The sequence below is a fragment of the Tupaia chinensis genome, unplaced genomic scaffold, assembly GCF_000334495.1.
Source record: "Tupaia chinensis unplaced genomic scaffold, TupChi_1.0 Scaffold000380_1, whole genome shotgun sequence".
NCBI lineage: Eukaryota > Metazoa > Chordata > Mammalia > Scandentia > Tupaiidae > Tupaia > Tupaia belangeri.
The window spans coordinates 306,797-329,995 of NW_006159882.1; the positions used below are offsets into that span (position 1 = coordinate 306,797).

At 37.7% G+C, this 23,199-nt stretch overlaps 1 protein-coding gene across 4 annotated transcripts in view; it reads right to left on the minus strand.

Annotated features, from left to right (window-relative positions):
* GPD2 (glycerol-3-phosphate dehydrogenase 2) overlaps nt 1-23,199 on the minus strand; it is a 162,680-nt gene that overhangs the window by 70,873 nt on the left and 68,608 nt on the right. For all 4 annotated transcript variants that reach the window (XM_006153544.3, XM_006153545.3, XM_014589782.2 and 1 more), the window contains exons 4-6: nt 17,430-17,554; nt 16,029-16,126; nt 14,848-15,011 (exon numbers count right to left, since the gene is read on the minus strand). In XM_006153544.3, coding sequence (XP_006153606.1) covers nt 14,848-15,011; nt 16,029-16,126; nt 17,430-17,554 — 387 coding nt within the window. The remainder of the gene's footprint in view (nt 1-14,847; nt 15,012-16,028; nt 16,127-17,429; nt 17,555-23,199) is intronic.

Consider the following 23,199-nt stretch of genomic DNA (forward strand, 5'->3'; position numbering starts at 1 on the left):
AATGGTATAGAAAGCAAACATAGATAACAGAGACAGTGTGGGAGGAGAACAGGAGGTGGCAGAGGGTAAGAGATAGGGAACCAAGGATGGGGGGAAAAAGCAAAACATACAGAAAACAAGAAATGGGAGATCATTTGCTAAGAATAACATATTTGTTGATGTGCTTGATTGAGACAATATACAGTGTACTCTAGATGGAAAATCTCATTTTGTATGCTGTAATGATGTACAGTGAATGAATGCAAATAAATAAATTGGGAAAAAAAAAAAAAAAAGATCTCCCTGTGCACGACGGGTACATGGTGCTTGTGAGCCAGGCTGACTGAAGTTGTGGTGAATTGCGGTGTAATGACCCTGTTTGGGGTGCTGTTCCCCAAAACTCCCTCTTTGTTTCTTTTCTGCACTGATGAAAAATAAATAAATTTAAAGAAGAAAAAATTCGTAGTTAGAGCAATGGGTTCCTAGGGACCCTGGCAGCAGATATGTGAGGTATTATATTAAGCTATAGCAAAGGAGCAAGAAAAATTAGTTCCTAAAAGCCAATCACTCTAGCCTTTTATTTCCTATGTATTTCTTCATTGTCCAGTGTCGATTATTTCCTTCTTTCCCAATGTGACCTCTAAGATTTTTATTCCCAAAGGAAAATTAATTTGAGACAAATGCCTTGTATAGTTACTTCAAGCTTTGCAGTGCAGCAATTTAAACACAGATTGCACTTCCTAGACATGTACTTTTCCAATGTCTCTAGAATAAAAGCTGAAAGAATCACAAACTTTTAAATCTTAAACTATTACCTTCATCTCTAAATTGTTAGAAATGGACCAAAATGTATTTAATTTCATGTATTAGTATAAGATAGACCCATCTATTTAAAAGACTATGATTAACAAGAGCACTTAATCTGACTAAGCAGATTGGTATTCAATGCAAGCAGATGATATGAACTAGGTTTTAGCAAATTTAAACAAATCAGAGCTTATTTTACACACTGACAATAATAGCATTTGAGGCTCAGACTAATTTTAAGCTCTCTATAAAGATAAAACTAGTTGATGTGCTTTTGCTTTGCGGTATCCATAGAAAAGAAATAAGATTTCATTTTCACTTTTAAGAGAAAAATAACTTGAAAAAGTTCTGGTTTTTGGTTTTTTTTTTTTTTTTTTGGCAAAGTCTGAACTAGTGGTTATAGTTTGATTTAACAAGGCTAAAATTTTATTTCCGTGAAATTTAATTACAATATGCTTTTCATATTCACCATTTTAAAACTTTGTAACCTCTTATACTTACCTACTCTATTGGGTGAAAAAAGCAAGGCACTACTATCATTTAAGAAAAGGTAAGGAGAGTAAAAAACAAGTGTGCATATAATATACATAAATGAATTGAATATATAGATGAATTAAATGAATACACACAAGAAAAAAATATGACAAAATTTTTTTAATTATTATGATTAAGGCAAAGGAGAAAATATGGTATAAGAGGTATAAGAGGCAGAGAAAAAGGTTAACCTTGTTTGAATAGTATTTATTTTTATAAAATAAATGAAACCCTGAATTTTACATGCTTCTACTAGGTTATTGGGAAAGTCATGACATATTTTTCTGTTTTTCTGAAGAAAAATGTGTCATGACTTTCCCAACAACTCAATAAAACAAAAGCACAGCTTTAAAAAATAAATTCGCAATGATCTAAAGCAAAATGATATTGATCTATGGTATTACGTTAGTGGCACAATCACACTGATAGTAATTATGTAAAGTGGTTTTAAAGACAGTAATTTGTTTCTTCTCCATTGGCATATATCCTAAGAACAACAAGCTGAAAAATGTATTAGATTGTTTCAACAATACTATTTTTGGAAGTATGATTAAGTTAAATCAAAACAATGTACTCCTCCCCCCCCCCCAATTCGAAGTGCAACTATGTCTAAGAAAGTGTTACATTTTTCTTCTTACACAAATGTTTTCCTCTTTCTATTGAAAGTCCTAGCAATAAGGATCAACCCAGTAGCAAAGAACATTCATAGCAAATAGATTATGGTCTCCAATTACCACTTTTTACATGAGGAAGTCAAAGTTTACTAGAGAAAATGGCTGCTTCCACGGTTAGGGCAGGAAAGTTTGAAGATGAGAATATCTAGAGATAGCAGATAGCACAGAAGTCATGAAAAACCACTGACGGCATGTCTTGAGGACCCACAGCGCCACCCATGGGCCATCAATAGAGAAATTTAAACATCTAAAATGCTAATGGATTGACATGCTACAAATACATTTGAACTCACAAATTTATGCTGATAATCAAAAAATAAAATCTCCCTGCATTTGGAGGATTCTAGAAAACTAATTCATCATCTTGAAAACTAGTAAATAAATGCAAAGAATCAAGTGTTTCTCAAAACTTTCCTATATACACTATAAAGTAGGCAAATAATTGCTACAGGAAAAGTGTAAATAATCCAACTAATAAATGAGGAAAAATAGAATGATAAAAAATACCATTTTGTAACCCCTTAATCTCTAATGAAATGCTATAATTACCTAGGCAATGATTATGATGACTGATAAATAAAAATAGAAGGCAAAAAGACTCATGATGGAAATTTATACTGCCACATATAAAGTATGTTGATCTAACAATTTGATTCAGCCTCCTTGGAGCTAGCCACCAAAGATGTCTCACCTTTTCCAAATAAGCTATGCCTCCTGTTTTTCACACTTTTAGTAAGTATGTCCTATCCCTTCAATCTAGCTGCTTCTGTGATTCATTTTAATAAAATGTGATGAAAGTGACAGTGCGTGACCTCCAAGACTATGTCGAAAGAAGCCTTGCATTTCTGCCTTGGTCTTACTGCATGCTTGTTGGAATAAGTCAGCCACCTTGTGCAGAATCTGCCTACTCTGTAAAAAAGACCAAGGTAGCCATACAGAGAAGCCACAGGGATAAGAATGATGTTAGACTATATTCTAGCCATTACAGCCTGCCCAGTCCAGGCAACCAGAAGTTTAAGTAGAAAGCCTTCGAAAGAAAGCACCCTCAACTGCCAAGAGGGCGCTACAAGAGAGACTGACTACAAGAGGAACACTAAGTGAGAACCACCCACTGAGTGCATCCATTCTCAGAACTATGAGAAATAATTGTTGATTTAAGCACTGAGTTTGGGTATCATTCCTCGTGCAGCATAAGATTAACGGCACAAGTATAACTAATAACTACCAGTGTACAGGAAATTCAAGTGACCTGTTAAATGAAACCATGAGGAAACAAAAGAAGGGATGAGAAATCTATCAGTTGGGGCCAGCCAGTGACGTGGTGGTTGGGGCACCGTGTTCACAAGGCTGAACACGGTTTCCGTTCCAGACCTGGCAGCTTGCTTTCTCACTTGCCCTCTCTCTTTCTCTCCCTACTCTCTCTGTCTCTTGTCTGGTAAGCTCATGTGCTCTATAACAAATTAAAAATAATAATATAATAAATAAAATTAAATACGTAACTCACTAAAATAAGACACTTATCATTTAAAAAGAATAAATCGCAGCCAGATGGTGGCACTGAGGTAACAAAGCTGTGCAAGGCAATCCCATGAAAAGGTTCCCAGTTCCTGACCAGAGCTCTTCCTGAGTGTGCCAGCCACACACTTACACATGACTGGGGCTGGCTGAAGGTTGGGGGTGGGTCACAAAACCCAGACCCTGTGGAGGACCATCCCCATAACACAAGAATTAAGCACTGCACAGAAGACACTGGCTCCTGCATAGTCAACCAGGGTTCAAGAACTGGTCCCAGTCACTGGAAAATCACTCCAGGCATGTACACGCATGCCTAGGATTCTGACAGAATGGAGAATTAGAAGATCAAAGATGTGGCATGGCTGGCCCCATTAAGAGTGCTGTCTTTTTTTTTCTCGGCCACACACACACCTTCTGGTATTGGAAAAAAAAAAAAAAAAGGTCCTGTTGTAGGTACTGTCTCTCCCTGCCTCCCTCAATCTCCTCCCTTCCTCCCTCTCTCACTCTTTCTCTGTCCCTCTTACTCATGGAATAAATAGATAAAATAAACATTTAAAAAGTTAGTTGATTCTTACAAACCTTAACCAGGATTTTGTCTGTTTTATACTTGATATTTTAATCAGGAACCTATTAAGGTTGTAAGACTACACAGGGGAATGTAAACATGAACAGGTATTTAATATTAAGAAATTAATGTTAAAAAATTTAGCTTTGGTTGTGTTCAAAAATGAATACTTAAATTTAAAAACACAGACTGAATACTCATGGATACTTATAAATAAAATGGTATCTGTAGGAGGGGAGGCAGAGGGAGTAAACAAGAGTATAGATGAAATGTATCTAAAAGTTTATAATGTTGAAACAAGAAGTTTATTTATTTATTTTAAATTATCTCTTTTTATATTATTTGTTATTGTTATTAATTTTTAAAATTTGACCAGAAAGAGACAGAGAGAGAAAAGAAAGAGAAAGTGAGAAAGCAAGCCACCAGGTCCAGGTTGGCCACGTGGGAGTCTAGCACCTTAACTGCTGCACCACCCGCTGGACCCTTATTTATTTTTTTAAGAAAGATTTTTGCTACAGGGCATGTACACTCACCTGAGATACTGAGAGAGATAGAGAGATAGAAAGTGCGAAATCACCCTGCAAGGGTGATGGCCCCGCAGCAATCTCTTCTCCAGTCTCCTCTTGGAATTTTGGGCATGCAAGTACACGTGCCTGGCGTGAGTTTTAAGTTGCCGGGTCTGGGAGTCCAGCCGTGGCTGACTACGAGGGAGTCCAGTGACATAACCATTATGTCATCTGCTGATCCTGAAAGTTTATTTTATTAACAAAAAAATAAACAATTTCCCATAATAAAAATAAGTTTCCCATAATAAAAAAATGAGTATATGTTGTTGAACTAGTTGGCTACTGTTTTTAAGAGTTTGCTACAAATTGAAAAACCAATGATAGCTGATACCAGCAGGGTATGGTTGTTAAGATGCTGGACTCCCACATGGTGGACTGTGGTTCAAGTCCCTGACGTAGCAGCTTGAAACTCTCACCAGATGTGTGTGTATGCTTGCCCAAAATCCTGAGAGGAGAATGGAGTAGAAAGGAATATGGTGTGTATATCCCCCCAAGGGGTGCTTTCTCAGTGAACACACATCCTATAGCAAAAATCTCTCTTTAATTTAAAAAAAAAAAAGGTACACGAAAAAAGCTTTGAAGTTTTCATCTTCACTGGATAAAGTTATTTTTAAGCAAAAAAAATTACTTTCACATCATTTATATCCAAAATATTGATCCAGATGCTCAGCTATAATTGTTCTTCCTTCTGGTAAAATAGGGATCATAATATTTTATCCCAGCATACATACAGAGCAGGGTCAACTAAAATAATTTATGAATAAACAAATGTTTAGGAAATCCTACTTTGGAGATCAGCCCTATAATGTAATGGTTAAGGGACCTAGATGGCATATGAATGATGATGGTTCGAATCCTGACCCTGGTAGCTTGAAAATCATACTGTTTTGTATGCCACAAATCTTGACAGAATGGAGAAAAACAGAAGAGAAGGGATTGTGGCATGAACACACACTATTGGAGGTTCTTTCTCTCTCTTTCTCTTTCTCTCTCTGTACTTCTCTTTGGTGAGAGAAGTGTGCCCTCTGGCAAACAAAAAGGTAGGAAGGAAAGAAGGAAGGAAGGGAAGGAGGAAAGAAGGAAGGAAATCATACTTCGTTACACAAATGTAAAACGCTGGTTATAGAGATTGTATAGCTGGCAAAATCAGCATACGTGTTGTGAGCTCTCTCCAAACCAGCAAGCTCATAATTCTGTCTTCAATGCATTTGGCACTAATTCCAGGGACAATACCTTGCAAATAGTAGCGACTATACATATTTTTGGAAGAACAAAGGAAGAAATTAGCAGGAAGAGTGGACAGAGATCATTGATAAAATATCTTTTGCCTTTGATCCTGAATATTTTCAAAAAGGGTAAACTGAGTAATATCCTGAGGTAGATAGCTTAATGTGAACTCACTGGAACTATGTGCTCAGACTTACACTGGTGAATTTTTAGCACTGTTTTAAGCTTTTATATGCAGAGTTCAGTATGGAAGACTACTATCTTAGTATGCTACACTTGATCAAATATACTTTTATGTGCTTTTGATTTCTTAATCAAACTAATTGTAAGGAAATGAAAGCCTGGTATTTAATACATGCTGGTCAAGTGAGCAATAAACAATTGCAAAGTTTCCTGGAGGCTATTTTGCTGTCTCATCATCAGGAAGCTAAAGCATATGTTGGATGTTAGCCTGGATGGACACAGTGTGTCCTATTTATTTAAGGTTTCCTTTGAAGCCACAATTTATAAGTTTTCTTTCTTAGGGGTACATGTCAAACTTCATTTAGCATTAGTTGGTATCCAGATACACTGAATAGCAAAAAGGCAGCATTCAGGGACAAAGAAAAAAAAGCCTGCCATATGAGCAGTAATGTCAGCTTCATTTATGTAACTCACAAAAATCAAGAAGAGAAACACAATGGGAAAGATGACAGCCAGATCTAAATTAAATCTTCATCTACTTTACAAGTGCAAATCCACATATGAAGAAAGAGAAATATAAAATGGATATATTTTAAATCAATATCTAAGAAAGTGGATACTGTTAGAGAAGTTCTGTAAAAATGTGACTTCTGATCCTTGAACTCCAAAACTTACACACTCACCTGGATAGAGTTCACATGCACTCTATTTTCTTAGGAATGTTTGGGAAATTGTTCTGAAAGATTCTTCTATCTTAAATATATAATGAAATGCTTGTGGAAATGATGCTTCGCTTTGGAATATTTTCACGAAAAACATAAATTTGGTTTTCTGTAGAGTATCCACAAAATTGAGTCAAAGAAAACAATATAAATAATGCATTAGTATTATACTTATGGAGGAATTTTACATTTATTAGTTCATCTAAATCCTAAAAAGCCTTTGAGTTAGGTATCATACACCTAAAATACACCTAGATGTGTAATGAGCAGCTCAAAATGCTGTTAGGTTTGTAAACTTCTGATCACTGATTGTTCAACCACACTACGACAGACGAATGAATGGTGTATTCACATAATGGAGTGAAACTCAGCATTGAAAATGAATAAACTTCAACTAAAGTAAGCAATGCAGATGAGTCTTAGAAAAACAACATTGAAAATGGCATGATAAATTGTCTCACAGTTTCCTGGGGACATGTAAAACATCACAATCATGCCTAAAAGCTACTTTACAAAGTATTATAATTTTTAATGCATCATGCCAAATTTTGAGGTCCCTAAGATGATACCCTCTCAGTCAATAGTTTTCTTAGGTTTTAGCTATTTAGTCCAAGCACACAAACACTGGGATCTGAGAAAGGAAGGAAGAGATTTGGTAAAGAGTACTATTCCAGAGGAGATGTTCCTCTGGTTGAATGCATCTATCCTGAAAATACTTAAGTTAGCCAATTAGCAAAGAAATAAAGTATGATGACAAATTACTAATCCAGTGGCCCAAATAAGGAAAATTAAATTGAGAATTCCAAGAGTGAAGTAAATGTCAGCATATAATCCCAATATGTACATTTATTTATAAAGAACATGCATGTACTACTGCCCTTACACATTATAATCATTTGAACAATAAACAAAAATAGATACCTACGGGGAACTGGGTTAAAAATAGATCAAAAGATCTAAGTAGAAGTTCTACCAGTTCTGCTTCTACCATGTTCTTACACCGCAGTGGATGGTCTTTTTTTTTTTTTTTTTTAAGAGAGGTTTTTGCTATAGTGCGCTCGCCAGACAGACAAAGAGAGACAGAGAGACAGAAAGCAAGAAATCACCCCCCCGGGGGGATGGCCACACCTCAATCCCTTCTCCTCCATTCTCCTCTTGGGATCTTGGGCACGCACGCACACGCACCCCGTGTGAGTTTTAAGCCACCAGGTCCAGGATTCAAGCCATGGTCGACTACATGGGAGTCCAGTGACATAGCCATTACGCTAACTGCTGGTCCCCATCCCAGTGGACGGTCTTGTGTACCTCTTGACGGATACACATTCCACTCTGGAGATCACCACTCTAGCTCATGAGAATTGTGTAAAGAAGCAAGCAGCCTAAACTTGCACATGGCACTTGCTTGCAAATCCACATTGTTCAGTCATCTATTCAACTTATTTCTATTACTCTGAAGGAATTAAAGTGCCTGTTAGATTTAAGTAGATAACACCCAATTAGTTTAACAACTATGTTTACATATAGTGCAAATGACAAAGTCACCATGTTTAGATTTGTGTATGTTCCAGGAATTCAATAGTAAAAGAAAATATAAAACATAAGACCAAAAAAATTACCTTTGTGCATTTGGGTAATTGATTTTTTTTTTTTTTAGCTTTCAAAATAGATAAAATCAACACTTTAAAATACTTGTCTTTAACCCAGACTTTTCTTTTATTAAAGAGTACATTTGTGGGTACAGGCCTAGAGGAGTAATAGTTTGCTCCTAACAAAAGAGTCTGGATTCCACAACATGCCTTTTGCCAGAGGCACCCTTCCCCAAAGCATACAGCTAACTGCATCTCCTGCTGTACCTGTAACAATTTAATTGTATAAGTCAGCCTAGTCAAGCATCTCCAGCTCATGACTGGGAGACATGAAATTCATTGTCATTATTGTCCCTGTCATTTTGGATCATTATATCCCGCTGCAGAATTTTCCTCACTTCAGTGCATTTTTACCTCCAGGAGCCAGGGATTATAGCTGAGGTTGGGGTGGGGGCAGGACCGTGAACTACATTTACCTCAGGGGAGCCAGAGATTAAATTGGCTTTGCTCTCTCACGAGCTGAATTCATCTATTTGTATGCTGTGAGTTTTAGGTTGGAATAAAAATGAATATTCTAGTGAAACCGGGGCTTTAATTTCCCCTTTGAAACATGATGTATCCAACTTTTATTTACATTAGGAAAGCCAAGGTAATTTCTTGCAGGTTGTTATTTTCCTATGTGCATAAAGAATACTTACAAGCATCATCGGGTATGAAATAACAGACATCTCTCTGTCTGTCAATGTCTTGACCCTCAGAAAGGAAGATTTTAAGCTGTAATTGTGCTCTCTAGTTTCATTTTATAGAGGCTTAATGGGAGTATTTAATTGTTTTAAATATCTAATGATTTTTAAATTATATCTCACTTTGTGTGCACTGGATTGGGTAACTAGAGTCCAACTAGAATGGAACCAAAGACCTACTCTAGGAACTAGAAGACTGAAGAGCAACTGACTAACCCCTCACCTGACCCTGCGGCTGGTTCACAGAATCTTGCAGCCTGCCAAATCACATAGGCATACCATGCCTTAAACACTTCTGATTTGGGAGACGGCCTGGTCACCGCACTCTACCTCATCACCTCCTTATCAGTGTTAATGGCCCTGGCAAGGGTCCAGCTGGTAGACCTCTGCTATCATACGGCTGGAGGTGAGACAGAAAATAGTTGAACATGTCCCAGTCAGAAAACCAGTGAGTTCACTGTGTTTTCTATAACAAAATACAAGAAATTATAATGAGAAAAAGGTACTTTCTAATTTCCTATTTCAACTTTCATTTCATATAGATTTACTGAGAAACTGGACATTAACTCTGTCTGCATAAAAAAAAGATAGTACCTGGGACCAGCAGGTGGCATGGTGGTTAAGGCACTGGACACTCCCACATGGCCAACCGGGGTTTGAGTCCCCAGACCTGTTGACTTGCTTTCTCACTTTCCCTTTCTCTCTCTATCTCTGTCTCTCTCTGGTTAAATTAAAAATAAATTAATGAATAAATAAAATTAAATACATAATTATTTTTTTAAAAAAGATAGTACCTATTCCTCCATATGCATGTTAGTTATGTAGCAGTTAACAGGTACAGCAATGGATCATACCTATGTGCCATGCACACAACAGTCACTGTAATTACTACATTCAAAAGTAGGTAAAATTTATTACCTTTTCTGACTTTTTTAGGGAAACAGAATTTGTCTTCGTCACATGCAATGACTATCAGCATTTATATATTTATTTATTAGTTTTGCTGAAGGAAGTGTGTGCTTGCTGGAGAGAGATAGTCAGAGGGAGAGAGAAAGGGAAAGTGAGAAATCATCCCCAGGAGGATGGTCATGTCGCAGTCCCTTCTCCTCCAGTCTCCTCCCAGGGTTTTGGACATGAATGCACAGGCACCGGGTGTGTCTTTCAAGCTGCCAGGTCTGGGATTCAAACCATGTAGTCGCCCATTGGGATCCAGCCACCATAATCATCATGCCACCTGCTGGCCGGCCATCAGCATTTCTTTAGAATAATGAAATGAGAGAGGATATCTTACAGTTCTAACATCTGTGTTGAAGGGACCTTAAAAATCATCTCATCCCCTGGTCTAAATTAATGGCAATGTGTACTCCTGTGTGCCACTATTTTTTCACACTATTACAGTCCTCCTCTCACTGGTACTGAAGCAACTATTACTAATAAGAGTTTCTAGTTAGCAAAACTGTTTTCACACAGTGCATGCATGCTTTGAAAAACCATATTGTATGCTATAAAGATACACATCAATTAAATGTAAATAAGAAACTATAAAATTTTTTACAAGTTAACTTAATTATTTAACACTTTCTCAACAGAGAGAAGATCCTCCCTAGGTGTTACAAAAATAGTTATTTTTGTTTACTATAAAATCGTTAATGTTACATAAATTTCACCTTGGCAAATCTTTTTCTGCTTTGTTTTGTTTTGTCTTTGTTTTTAAAAAAGAGATCATCCTTTTATTTGACAGTTAATGGTATAAACCTAATGTCAGGTTCATTTCCTAAAGAAGCTTTTTTAAGCCTTATTTAAATGCATACACTTTATAAGTGTATCTTCAAGCAGAAACATAAAAACAATGTAGGATATTCTAAACTATAAAATTGAAAATTAGGAAAAATAAATTTATATAACACAGTATTTTTAAAATTGGAGATTAGATGAGTACCTTGATTGTAAAGCAGTCAAGGAATGTCAGAATTTTTTTAGGATTTTTTTTTTTTTGGTCAATGTACAGTAATTTTATATTCTCATAAAACTTCTACTGCAGGGAAAAGTATGTGTATCAATTACTAATATTCAATTTTTGCCCAAAAGCTGAACAGACAGTATATTTTTTATGCAATATTCCTACGTACGATGTCCCAGAAAACTTGTTGATATGTTGTCATTTTATCTTCTCCTACACTTTTTTTTCATTTCATTTTCTTTTATACATTTAATCACATTATTATTTGGCTTACAAAATGGATATTTCAACAGGTGAACATTTCTCCCTAGTACTGTTGATAAAACTACGAAATATCTTCAACAGATAATACCACATTTCTTTGTGCCATTAATGCTTTGTCTCCCTATTTTTCTTCTAAATGCCCTTCCTCAGACCCTCCTCTTTCACACACACTATATCTGGTATTTACATCCATATACTGTGTTTCTATATCCTTTAGTCAATTAGTTTCAGTCATAGAGTGAGGACATTCTGTATAATGCTGAGGCCAGAAGGTGGCATAGTGGTTAAGGTGCTGGACTCCCACATGGCCTATTACAGTTTGAGTCCCGAACTGGGTAGCTTGATAAGAATCACTTAAGTAAGAATCACTAATTCATAACAATATTGGGTATGTGTGTATGTATGCTCAAAATTCCAGGGAAAGAATGGAGGAGATGGGATTATTGTGGGCCATTCCTCCCACCCGCAGGGGAGGGCGATTTCTCACTTTCCCTCGTGCTGTCTCTGTGTCTCTCTCTGGCAAGCACACACATAGTATGGCCAAAACCTGAAGGAAAAAAGTCATCTGGGTGTCTGTTATATTTTCATCATGGTTATTTATAAAGGAAAGAATATATTTTCTCTTGCTAAGAAAGATTTAATCTTATAGATTACAATGTTTAGACTTGGGCTTGCAAATACAAATGTTCCTAGGCTATTATTTTTCTCTCTGAAATGCTTTTAGTGCATTTAATTTTGTTTATGTACAAGCTCCTCTCCATCTTATTACCATGTCAATACTTAATTTGCTCATCATATCATACTAGGTAAAACAAGATTTTTCCCTATCCATGAGGACAGTTGCAAAACCATGCAACTATGCAATTCCCTATACTTGTTTTGCTGCACCTCAAGTATTACATACTTGGGCCTGTATCATTTGAAACAGGTGAAAAGACAAGTTACTAATTTCAAATGACTAGCATATAATTATTTCACTCCTTTGGTTCAAGAACTTTGGTTAAGGGAACCAGCAGTTAGCGTAATGGCTATGTCGCTGGACTCCCACGTAGTCGACCGCGGTTCGTGTCCCGGACCCGGTGGCTTAAAACTCACGCCAGGCGCATGTGCGTGCGTGCCCAAGATCCCGAGAGGAGAATGGAGGAGAAGGGATTGCGGCGTGACCATCCCCCCTGGGGGGTGATTTCTCGCTTTCTGTCTCTTTGTCTCTCTCTGTCTGTCTGGCGAGCGCACGCGCCAAAAAAATCAAAAAAAAAAAAAAAAAAAAAAAAAAAAAAAGAACTTTGGTTAAGATTTTTACAATCAATTTCCAAATAGCAATTTGAAATTATTTGAAATAATGATTTTTCAATTTTTAAATAATCTTTTCTGAACTCATCATTGTGTAACCTATAAGAAACTATAACGATCATTTCTAGAGGGCCGGCAGGTGGCAAGGAGGATAAAGCACTAGATCTTGCATGGCTGACAGCATGGTTCAAGTCTTGGACCTGGCAGCTTGGAAATTATGGCAGGGGTATATGTGTGCGTGTCCAAAAATCCCAAAAGAAGAATGAAGAAGGGACTGTAGTATGATCAACCCCTTCGAAAAGTGATTTCTCACTTTCCTGCTCTTTCTCTGTGGCACTTTCATGCCCTATAGCAAAAAGAAAAGAAAAAAATCTATTCTAGATTAAAGAAATTCTTCTTCCTTTTGATTCTAAAAGGATAATATTTCTTCTGTATTACATAAGATAGATTTCCCTTGGTTCCTCCATATGGAATCAGTAAGAATCACTCATTCATAATAATATCAAACCAACATAAGACAGGATGTCACAAACTCAGACATGACATCCACTAATGCTTCTTTTAAGGAGGTTTAGATACACACAACCTAATAAATAAATTAGTTGGTGCCCAATATATAACACGGTATAGACAACGAGGAAGGATTTGAGAGGGTTTGTGCAGGAGGAACTAGTGATAAGAGAAAGGCCATAAACATTTCCCAGTCAAGACTGGCAGGATGCTATTTTCAGGATGCCTTCTTATTGCTCCTAGACCAAAAACCTTTTTACTATAATCACTCAATAAACTACCACGGATTAACATTAAGGGTTTGATGGAGAGAAAGCAAATTCACAGTTAAGGTTGCCCTTTAACATGGAGGCTCAACCAAGGGTACCAAAAAGTAGTTAAGTGGCCCCCTGTGGTGTCCAGATGCTGGAAGGTATAGAAAGCTGTGAATTTTCTAGCTTTTAATGTTTGTCTTAGGCCTTTAACATTTTTCTAATATTGTTGCTCCTGAGACATTTTCTTGAGTTGGGCTGCACTGCCCCTCTGCACTTACACATTTTGCATTTATATATAAAAGCCTGACAGACAGCTGAACTGATTCTGAAACAACAGTGCTAGGAAGAAGAAAAAAAGGTAGGGGTAGCCTGGAAGACATCCCATAATATAAAGCATAAATATCTAAGTTTCCTGAAAACAGCAATAACAACAACACACATATCTTTATGCTAAGAGTTTGGTCAGCTAACACTAAATATAAAAGATTACATAACTGGGGTGAGGAGGAATGCCTCGCCAAGATTTAGAGCTTCACCTATCCTTTGTTTCACAAAATTCCTACTTTTAAATATGTACAATTATTTGTATGTCCAGCTATTTCTTTACACCCTTGGCATGTCTTCTAATACCTTACACTCTTTAGAACTACTAGTGCAATTTCACAGATTTGCCTATTTTGTTTTATATCACTTTGTGGTTTACCTAGAGATGTATTAAAAGTTTAGTTGCTCCAAAAAAAAAAAAGTATACAAAGTTATATTGTGCAAACACACACACCGAGAATAATGAGCACATGGGCAAATGAACATTAACATCACTGTTAGAAAACAGCTAACAATGAGAAAAACAATAACAAGTGAGGGTTCCATAAACTGATCCAAAGTTCTTCTACCTTCATCATATAAATTATACACTCAAGAAGAGAGTATATACATTGTCTACTAGAAAATTAAATAAAAATACTGTTAAAAAAGTGCTAAAAAGAAGAATTATGTCCTGTAGAAAATAAAAACATGCCAATTTCAGCCCCGGGAGCATTTTCCCCTAGGTTTATAACCCCTTGAAAATAGAGGTTTCATCTAGAACACCTAACAGATCCTCAGCTGCTTTCAACATTATAATATATTCATAAGGCAAGTATTCACTGGCAAACATCACAAATTACATGGCATTAGGGTGGGGGTCCAAATTCATAGTGATGAGAAATGGATCAAACCAACCATGAGACACAAAGCAGAAATTAAAGATGGAAAGGAATATGTAAAACAATATTGAAAGCAAACCTTCTGGAGAGTTTTTCAGCCCATATTAGAGAAAATGGAGAGTGTGTACATGTGTGCATTTGTGTGTTGTGCAAGAGCTGCATAAAAAGTGAGAAGGCAAAACTATGTCATTAGGATCTACTATTAGTCATGAGTGAGAGAGAATTTATTTTGTTTAAAAAAAATTTTTTTTTTTTTTACATACCGTCATAGTAGACAATTGCTCCAACCAGCTTGTCCTTCTGGAGCATTGGGAAATGCTCAAGGGCTCTAGATTTGCTGAGGACATAACTGCTTTTCAGGCAATTACTTCCTGCAACCAGATCATACAGCTTGATTCCTACCCAGTAGTAAGGTAGCTGCCACCATCTATGCATAAATAAGAGGAAAGGTTTCTTGAGAATCAGAGTATCATGTTATAGAATGTCACCTTAAAGTGCAAGATACTTTTTTTCTAAGCATATGTAGAAGTAGACTGCAAAAGAAACAGAAGACCTGCATAACTGTTTGTGACACCAACTAGCTGAAGCATATAAGTAAATTAATCAGTGAGATTGGAAAAGAATGCTCTGTACAACAGTGGCTCTCAACCCAGCTACGGATGAGAATTCTTCAGAGAATATTAGAAAAAAATTCAAATAATGCATTGGGACTCATGTCCAGAAATTGCAACAGACAAGAGAGGGTGCCTGGAGACTACCCAGGATTGAGAATTGCTGGTTTAAGTCTTGAGCAATATATAGCAAAAATAGAAAAACATACATAAAATCTGTTTCTAGGCCTTCCACAACACTCATGTAGCTAAGAGTTACATAATTCAATTTTTTATATGACCTGTATTCCAAATTAAGGATACTTCATGGATAGTTCCAACATTAGAAAAATTGGGTTTTGTCATTTATAATCTGATATCCCGTAACCAAACTTCAGTTCAGGTTAATGCAAACACTTAAAATGACCCAAAATGGTTTGGGTTTCAAATTGGTACATGGTAAATTCCGATTTGGCAAAATCAAAATCAGATTTGGATACTTTTGGCTCTGCACGTTCCAATTCTGCAAATGATCCTCTTACAAAACTCAGTGCAAATCCAGTTGTTCATCTATATACTTTCAGAAGCTAGTGTAAGAAACTGCTAAATAAAAACAGAATACAATTTCGGTGGCCTTCAAAATCTGGTCCTTAGAGGTAGGTCAGTAGAGAATAATTTTTAAAATGTCACACTTCTAAATACAACAAAAAGAAGTGTTAGGAAAGGACTGAAGTTAGGACCAATTAAAACCACATTTTAAAAAATATATACATTGAAGGATTATTTCAATGAAAAGTGTCTTGTTCTACTGACCTCAGTTATGCAAATAGTATACAGGCATATCAAAGGCTTACTTGTAAATTGGAAGCATTATAGGCAAAGGGGCTGATAAATGGGGAGCAATTTCCAGTAGGTTGGCACGTTCATGAAGGGCTTCTTTTACCATCCTATACTGAAAAGCAAAACAGAGAAAATTAGTTTGGCAGTAACAGATCATAATATTTTCAAATGGCAAATAGACACCCTGCCAACTGATTGATACACAGAAACCTTCTACCTCTGAGCGAAGATAGCTCCCTCCTAATCAAATTTCTAATAATACATCATGCTGTCAACCTCAAAGATTTTTTAGAAACCTTAACTCTATTTGCATAGGAGAAAAACATGCTGTCAGAGTTCCCAGGTGTAAGATATTTTCCTGACTTGAGTTACAAGATTATTGTAACCATTTATCTTGCATTCTCTGTATTGTCTCCTTTTCTCAGTTCCCATAATATTTTCTGTGTGTAAGAGATAACAGATTGTTCCAGTTCCTGCTAAAAGTTTCCTTCTTGCCTCCACCATAGCAGGCAAAGATGATACATAACAGTTACAGTGTTTTGCAGCTTTTGTTTTCATTCCTTTGGTCCTCATTATGCCTCTCCAAAGGGCTAGCATTACTATTATGATACTAATTTTACCAATGAGAAAAGGAAGAAGGCTCACAAACATTGAATAAATAAGCCACAGCACACAGAAGTTTAGCTGATTCTAAAACCTATGCTCTTATCTGTGTATCCATCAGAATGCCAAAGAGAAATGTAAAAAGGGGGACAGATTCAAAACTGACTTGTCAGGAAAAAAAAAGAGAACAGATTCAAACCTTGACAATGTCAAGTCACTGCTGCTGTGTTTTTCACGTAGGAAAAGCAGATAGGGAGTTCAGCTGATTTTTTTTTTTTCACCCCCTCTGGGAAATGTCATCTTCCACACTGCCTTGGCAGTTTTCAAATGGTGGCAGACTGGACACAATAAAGTGTGACATAAGAAAAGCATGACTCAGATCATCTTTTCCTTGAGAATATGTCAGTGACAATATGAGTGTAGGATTACAGTTGCAGTTAAGAGGATCAATCTGGTACTTCCCCTGCATTACAACACAGCTCCCCTGAAACTGCTTATGAAGCAGCAATTTGGTGGCCACTGGCAAAAATCCAATCACAATTGTTAAAAAACACCACATCCAAAAGTAATTTTGTAAATCTGCTATTTGATATGTCTGTGTAGAAAACCCCCTGACTACCCATACACATACTACTACAGGAAAGAACTGACACACCTCTCCTGAAACGATATTACAACAGAATACACTAAGTAGGTGTTTCCAACAGGAAGAAATGTTAAAAGCCATAAAAAGGAAAAAGAAAAAACTGACTTAATTGGGTAGAAAAAAGCAGAGTCGCAATTTTTGTTTAACAACCAGCATACACAATTACCTGTTCAATATCCAACTTCATGATGGCCTTCTGAAGATATCTCACACCACCATGGATCAATTTAGTGCTTCTGCTGCTGGTCCCTGATGAGAAATCATCTCTTTCTACAAGGGCTGTTTTTAGTCCTGTGTAACCAGAAAACCAAATTAACTTCTTAAATTACACAATTTGTATGTAATTCATTAAAAGCACTTCTCCAGGGTAGAGACAATCACAAGAAAAATTACTGTGAACATGGATAAATTTGTATTCGAAGTGCAGTACACTGTCTATATTATAATGAAGAGATTTTAGGCTCTTCCTGAGGGAAAAGTCAAACTAGAACTAGAAGCATATTAAACTGTAAATGAATCACAACTAGAAAATATTATAGTACAATTTCACGGCAGTAACATCTCTGGTGCATTTAGAGAGACATCTTTAACCCTGTAGAATCAACTTTCTACAAAGCCTCTGGACTCACGTCCTTCCCTTACTAGGAGAGTCCAGACACGGTCCATTCCCTCAACTCAGATCTACTCTACTACATCACCAATGAATCGAGACTGACACGCTTCGGTATGATTTCTGTTTAGAAATGTTCCTGGAGTGGTGTTACAGTGAGCATAAAATGGCAAAAGATAGCTAAGACAGCAAAACAAAGAAAGAACAGCAAAACTTCTGATAAGTTAAAAAAAAAGAAAACTTTTGATATGAATGAGTTTACAATATTCAAACATGACAATATTTTAGAGTTACAACGAAATGCAAGCCAGTACAAATGAATGCAGTACAGAGTACCCAGGAGCAGAACAAAGAAAATGGTCTCGCTAGATAAGGTAAGGATCAGCAAAGATAGGTGAGATCTAGAAGTCACCTCCACTTCCTTTATTCAAAGGTTACTACAAATCTTTTAGGGACAAAACTAGTTTTGTTTCATGTGCTTTCTTATAGAGATGCTCCTGCCTCTTCGGAATTGAAGAGGACCGGCAATCTGACGAGTGTCATTCAATAGTAGAGGGATGAAAGACAAAACTTCCGAAGACCCAAGGTATACAGCAGCACCAAGCCATGAGCAGTCCTCACGGCTGCACACTCTCAGGGGAGGAGGGAATGTCAGAGTCCGGTCGCAATGAGAATATGTAACTGGAGATTAGGCTCCCAAAGCTCATAGAGGAGAACCCGTGCATGTGCACAGTTCAGAGCCATTTATTCCATGTAATACCAAAGGGTCGTTTTTATCACTTTTAACAGTTTAAATATCGTACCCAAATGTCATTGTAAAATCAGGGCAATTCCTTTGACTCAAAAGGACAAAATATTTAGAAATTGTGCAGAGAAAAGTGGAGAACTTTGATTCAAGGGCAAAAAACGCTAAAGCCCTAACTATCCAGCAAAATAACACACAAATTACAGGTATCAGAGACCCAGGTCACTCTTTTAAACTATGTATACCCCAGAAAAGTTTTAAAATTCTCAACTATTAAAACTGTAGAAATGCCTAGCAAGTTTAGTACTGGATGTATTAGACGCAGAAAAACATATCAAGGTGGTGTATATATATTTTTTAAAGAAAACTGAGAGCTTAAGTGCTAAGCAAAGTGCTGGTACTGAAAATAAATTAGGCACAGACCAGATGGTCAAGTAGCTCCAACTCAAAAATAGGCACGTACACAAAGAGCAGCAGTTTACAGAGGCTACGTCTGCACACACCAGGGCTTCACTCTACTCCAGGTGAGAAGTAAAATTCAGGACACACACACACACAGAGTCACAAAGAATCAAAATTACATTTGCAAATCTCTCAAGAATGCACTGCCTTGGTGTGCTCTATCACCTTTTCTTAGTAAGTCCAACTCAGAGAGTTCTTCCTCCAGCACTAAAGTATGCTATTTTCTCTTCAGTTGAAGATCAGACGAGGGAGTTAGTTGACTTTCAAATGGCATTTAAGAGTCAGATTATTTAAAAATATACCTCTCTTTAAACCCCGAATCAGTCATGGCATCAAGATGCCCACACCAGGAGAGGCAGGAAATAAGACAGAGAGGAAGCAGCAGACTTCCATCTCTGGGGAGTCCACAGTCTCCCCATCTGAGCCCGCCTAAGGTCTGCAGGTTATAGGACACAGACTGACTTCTTAGCCCCCCACAATTCTCACTTCCTAGTATGCAGTCTCCTTACCCATGAGCGTGACCTGGACTAGCCCATTTCTTCTAATGAGCAAAATACAGCAATAGCAATGGCATGGCATGTCAAATCTGTGATCAGGTTACCAAGGAGGGCGACATCTGGAAGGTGCTCTCTCTCGGTAGCACTCTCTTGCCCTGCGCTTGCCTGCTCCAGGGAAGCAGGTTGTCATGCTGCGAGTCCAGCAACCATGGGAGGCTCTTGTTCAACAGGTCATAAAGACCTGAGGCCTCAGTCCAGCCACTCAGGAGAAAAATGAATCCTGCCAACTATCAGGTGAGTTAATAGGAAGAGTTGCAGCTTCGGGGAGACTGAGCCAGAGGACACAGCTAAGACTCACCCAGGTTCCCAATGCACCCAAACTATGTGATGATAAAAATTATTGGTTTGGGACCAGCAGTTAGCATAATGGCTATATCGCTGGATTCCCACATACTCTACCACGGTTCGAGTCCCGGACCCAGTGGCTTAAAACTCACGCCAGGCGCGTGTGCATGCGTGCCCAAGATCCTGAGAGGAGAATGGAGGAGAAGGGATTGCGGCGTGGCCATCCCCCCGGGGGGTGATTTCTCGCTTTCTGTCTCTCTATCTCTATCTGTGTGGCGAGCGCATGCGCCCTGTAGCAAAAACCTTTCTCAAAAAAAAAAAAAAATTATTGGTTTAAGGCACTAAATTTTGGGGGTGGTTTACTGGTAACACAACTCCCTGTGTAAAGAATAACTGCAGCCAGGACAGGTGCTATTAATTATACCAGGGGTGGGGTCTTCTAGAAGGCTGCCTACAGAGGAGTGTTCCAGACAGGTGGAGTGGAGGAGGGGAATTATCACAAGATGAGCTTAGAGAAGAAAAGGTAAATGCTTGAAATGGCCTAGGTGATCCAGGGGCTGCTTGTCTCCCAGGGGCTGGAGCGCAGGATAGGAGGCACACCATGGAGATCCAGGGAGAGGGACGGGCAAGGCAGAGCTCAAAGCGCTACTCACCCACATTGGGACATTTGGATACTGTCATGTGAGGCCCTGTTTCTCAGATGTAAGTAATATCTGGATCTCACAACAAGAAAATGCCTCTGAAATGTGGCTACAGATCCAAGGTCACTTTGACAAACAAATGCTCACACAGAAAAGCCCATTTGGCAATGGCGATGTAGAAGCATGAACACAAGTACTGTTCTCAGTTCCAAGGTATTCACTTTAAGTGACCAGCATGTGCTTGCTCATTTATTTTATCATTATAAAAAGGGAGTAAAATTTAAATGTATTCCAGAAGTTTCGAGATTTAAAAAAAAAATAATTTTGTCAGAGAGTGTCCTCTCACGAGAGAAAGAGAGAGAGAAAGCACACTCCCTTAGAGGATGGTCACACTACAATCCCTTTTGTTCTCCTTCTTCTTGGGATTTTGGCCATGCATGCACGAGTGCCTGTCTCTCTGGGACTGGAAACACACAGCTGGCCAGGTGAGATCTAGCTGCCCTAATCACCACATCTCCAGTTCCACACATGGTTTCTGCTTCTTTCTTTATGACGAGGAGAAACACCCTGAGCAGGATCTGGTCATACCATGATCCCCTGTCCCCCGCCCTCCAGCTCATCGGAATCTTGGGCATGTACATGTGCCCCTTCCACATTTCAGATGGGCTAGGCGAGGGACCTGAACCCACAGTTGGCCATGTGACTTCCAGTACTGCAGACATTGTTTTAAGAAACCCAATTATTCTGCCCGTTAAGGGAACCATCAAAATATTTTGAGCCAAGAAGTAAAGCTTAATGTTTTAGGAAGAGTTCTCTGACTGAGAGGGTAGGGCTGGGAAGAGCTGGAAGCAGTAGACCATTTAGTGCCCAGTACCTCCGAGGTGAGTGGGCAATGAAGAAGCCCATCTCACAAAGCAGAAGACGGCATTCGAGTGACAGGAAGAGAGAATCCTGGACTGGGTTGTTAGGGTGGGCTTTTTTTTTTTTTTTTTCTTTCCCAAATTGACACAGCATGACGCAGGGAACTACTCTAGGAACTAGCAAGCCATCTCAGGAGGGCATTTCAGGATATTTAAGTGAGAGCTAGAACTTTAAAGTTCTCGAAACTGCTTTTTCCATTACTGGATGTTTTAAAAGTTACTCACATGTACTTATGTGAGAAGCCCTAGTGAATACCAAGAAAAGTTAAAATGGGATTCCCTGTCAAACGAGGCAGTTTTTCTTGTTCTTCTATTTTCAGTGTCAAATCATCAAGCTATCCACCAGAATTTCTGGAGATGACTGCTTCTTCTGGAGCAAAAACATGAAAATTTAGCCTCCAAGGTTATAGCTAAATTGATACATTAAAGCACTATGTAATCTACTAGAAGTATCACTATTAAGTTTTCCAAAGCACATGAAAAATAGATATTCCAAAATAAGAAGATATTTTAATTTTTTCAACTGTCATTATATGTCAAATATTGTGAATTTCTCATTTTTGTTAGAAAATGAGGAAAGGAAGGAGAAAAGTAACTCAAAATCAAGACATTATTAGAAGTTATATTTGCTTCTTATAACTTTATTCCTTATCTGATTAACCAACTGCAGTGAAGATGATGAAATTTTCAAAACTCTTTGATGTTTTTGTGTGGTTCTGTTATTTCATGTGTTCTTTCTGGTTCACTTCTCAAGAATTCAAACTTTTTTACTCCCTCCAAAAATTACTGACCTTTCTGATACTTTAAGGCAAAGAAGTAAAAAGAAGATCTCTTTCATCCTCACAGAAAGAGTACATAGTATTTTAGGTGACTTTCAATACTAACATGTTACATTTTTAGGTAAATAATTAAATTTAAAGGACATCAAAAATAATGTACCTGGATTCAAGAATGAATGCATCACTACAGATTTGAGGAAACAAGGGGAAAACCTTCCTTCAATGAAGAAAGAGTAACTGTCCCACCTTCCAGGCAGGGAAGTGCTGGCCTCTCTGGGCACCTAACATAAGTCACTAGACTAGTTCAAGATTTTATGAGTAGTTGGTTCTTGTTTCTTCTTTTTTTGTTATCAGTTACTTTCTATGGAGAGCAACTCTATCATCATTGAGATAAACCAGGTCATACGGGAGTAGTATAGTCATTATTTGTTTTGTTTTGTTTTGTTTTTAATTTTCATTATTGATTACTTTTAGTAATTTCATGACAGTGATAAAATATTAAAATTTTGAGTAAAAGTACTCTGAAACCTTAGACAAAATAATAAAATTGGTTATAGTACAAGAATAAAGTGGGGCTAGCAGGTGGCATGGTGTGTAAGGGCACTGGACTCCCACATGGCTGACTGTGGTTCGGGTCCCAGACCTGACACCTTGCTTTCTCATTTTCCCTCTTCCTCTCTCTCTCTCACCCCACCCCTCTCTGGTCAAATTTAAAACAAACAAACAAATAAATAAATAAATAAAGCTAAATAAAATAATTCTAAAAAAATAACAATAATAAAAAAGAATAAAGCTGGGGACAGCAGGTGGCGTGGTAGTTGGGTCACTGGACTCCCAGATGGCCGACTGTGATTTGAGTCTCGGACCTGACTGCGTGCTTTTTCACTTTCCCTCTTTCTCTCTCTGTCTTTCTCTAGTGACCAAATGTGTCCTACAG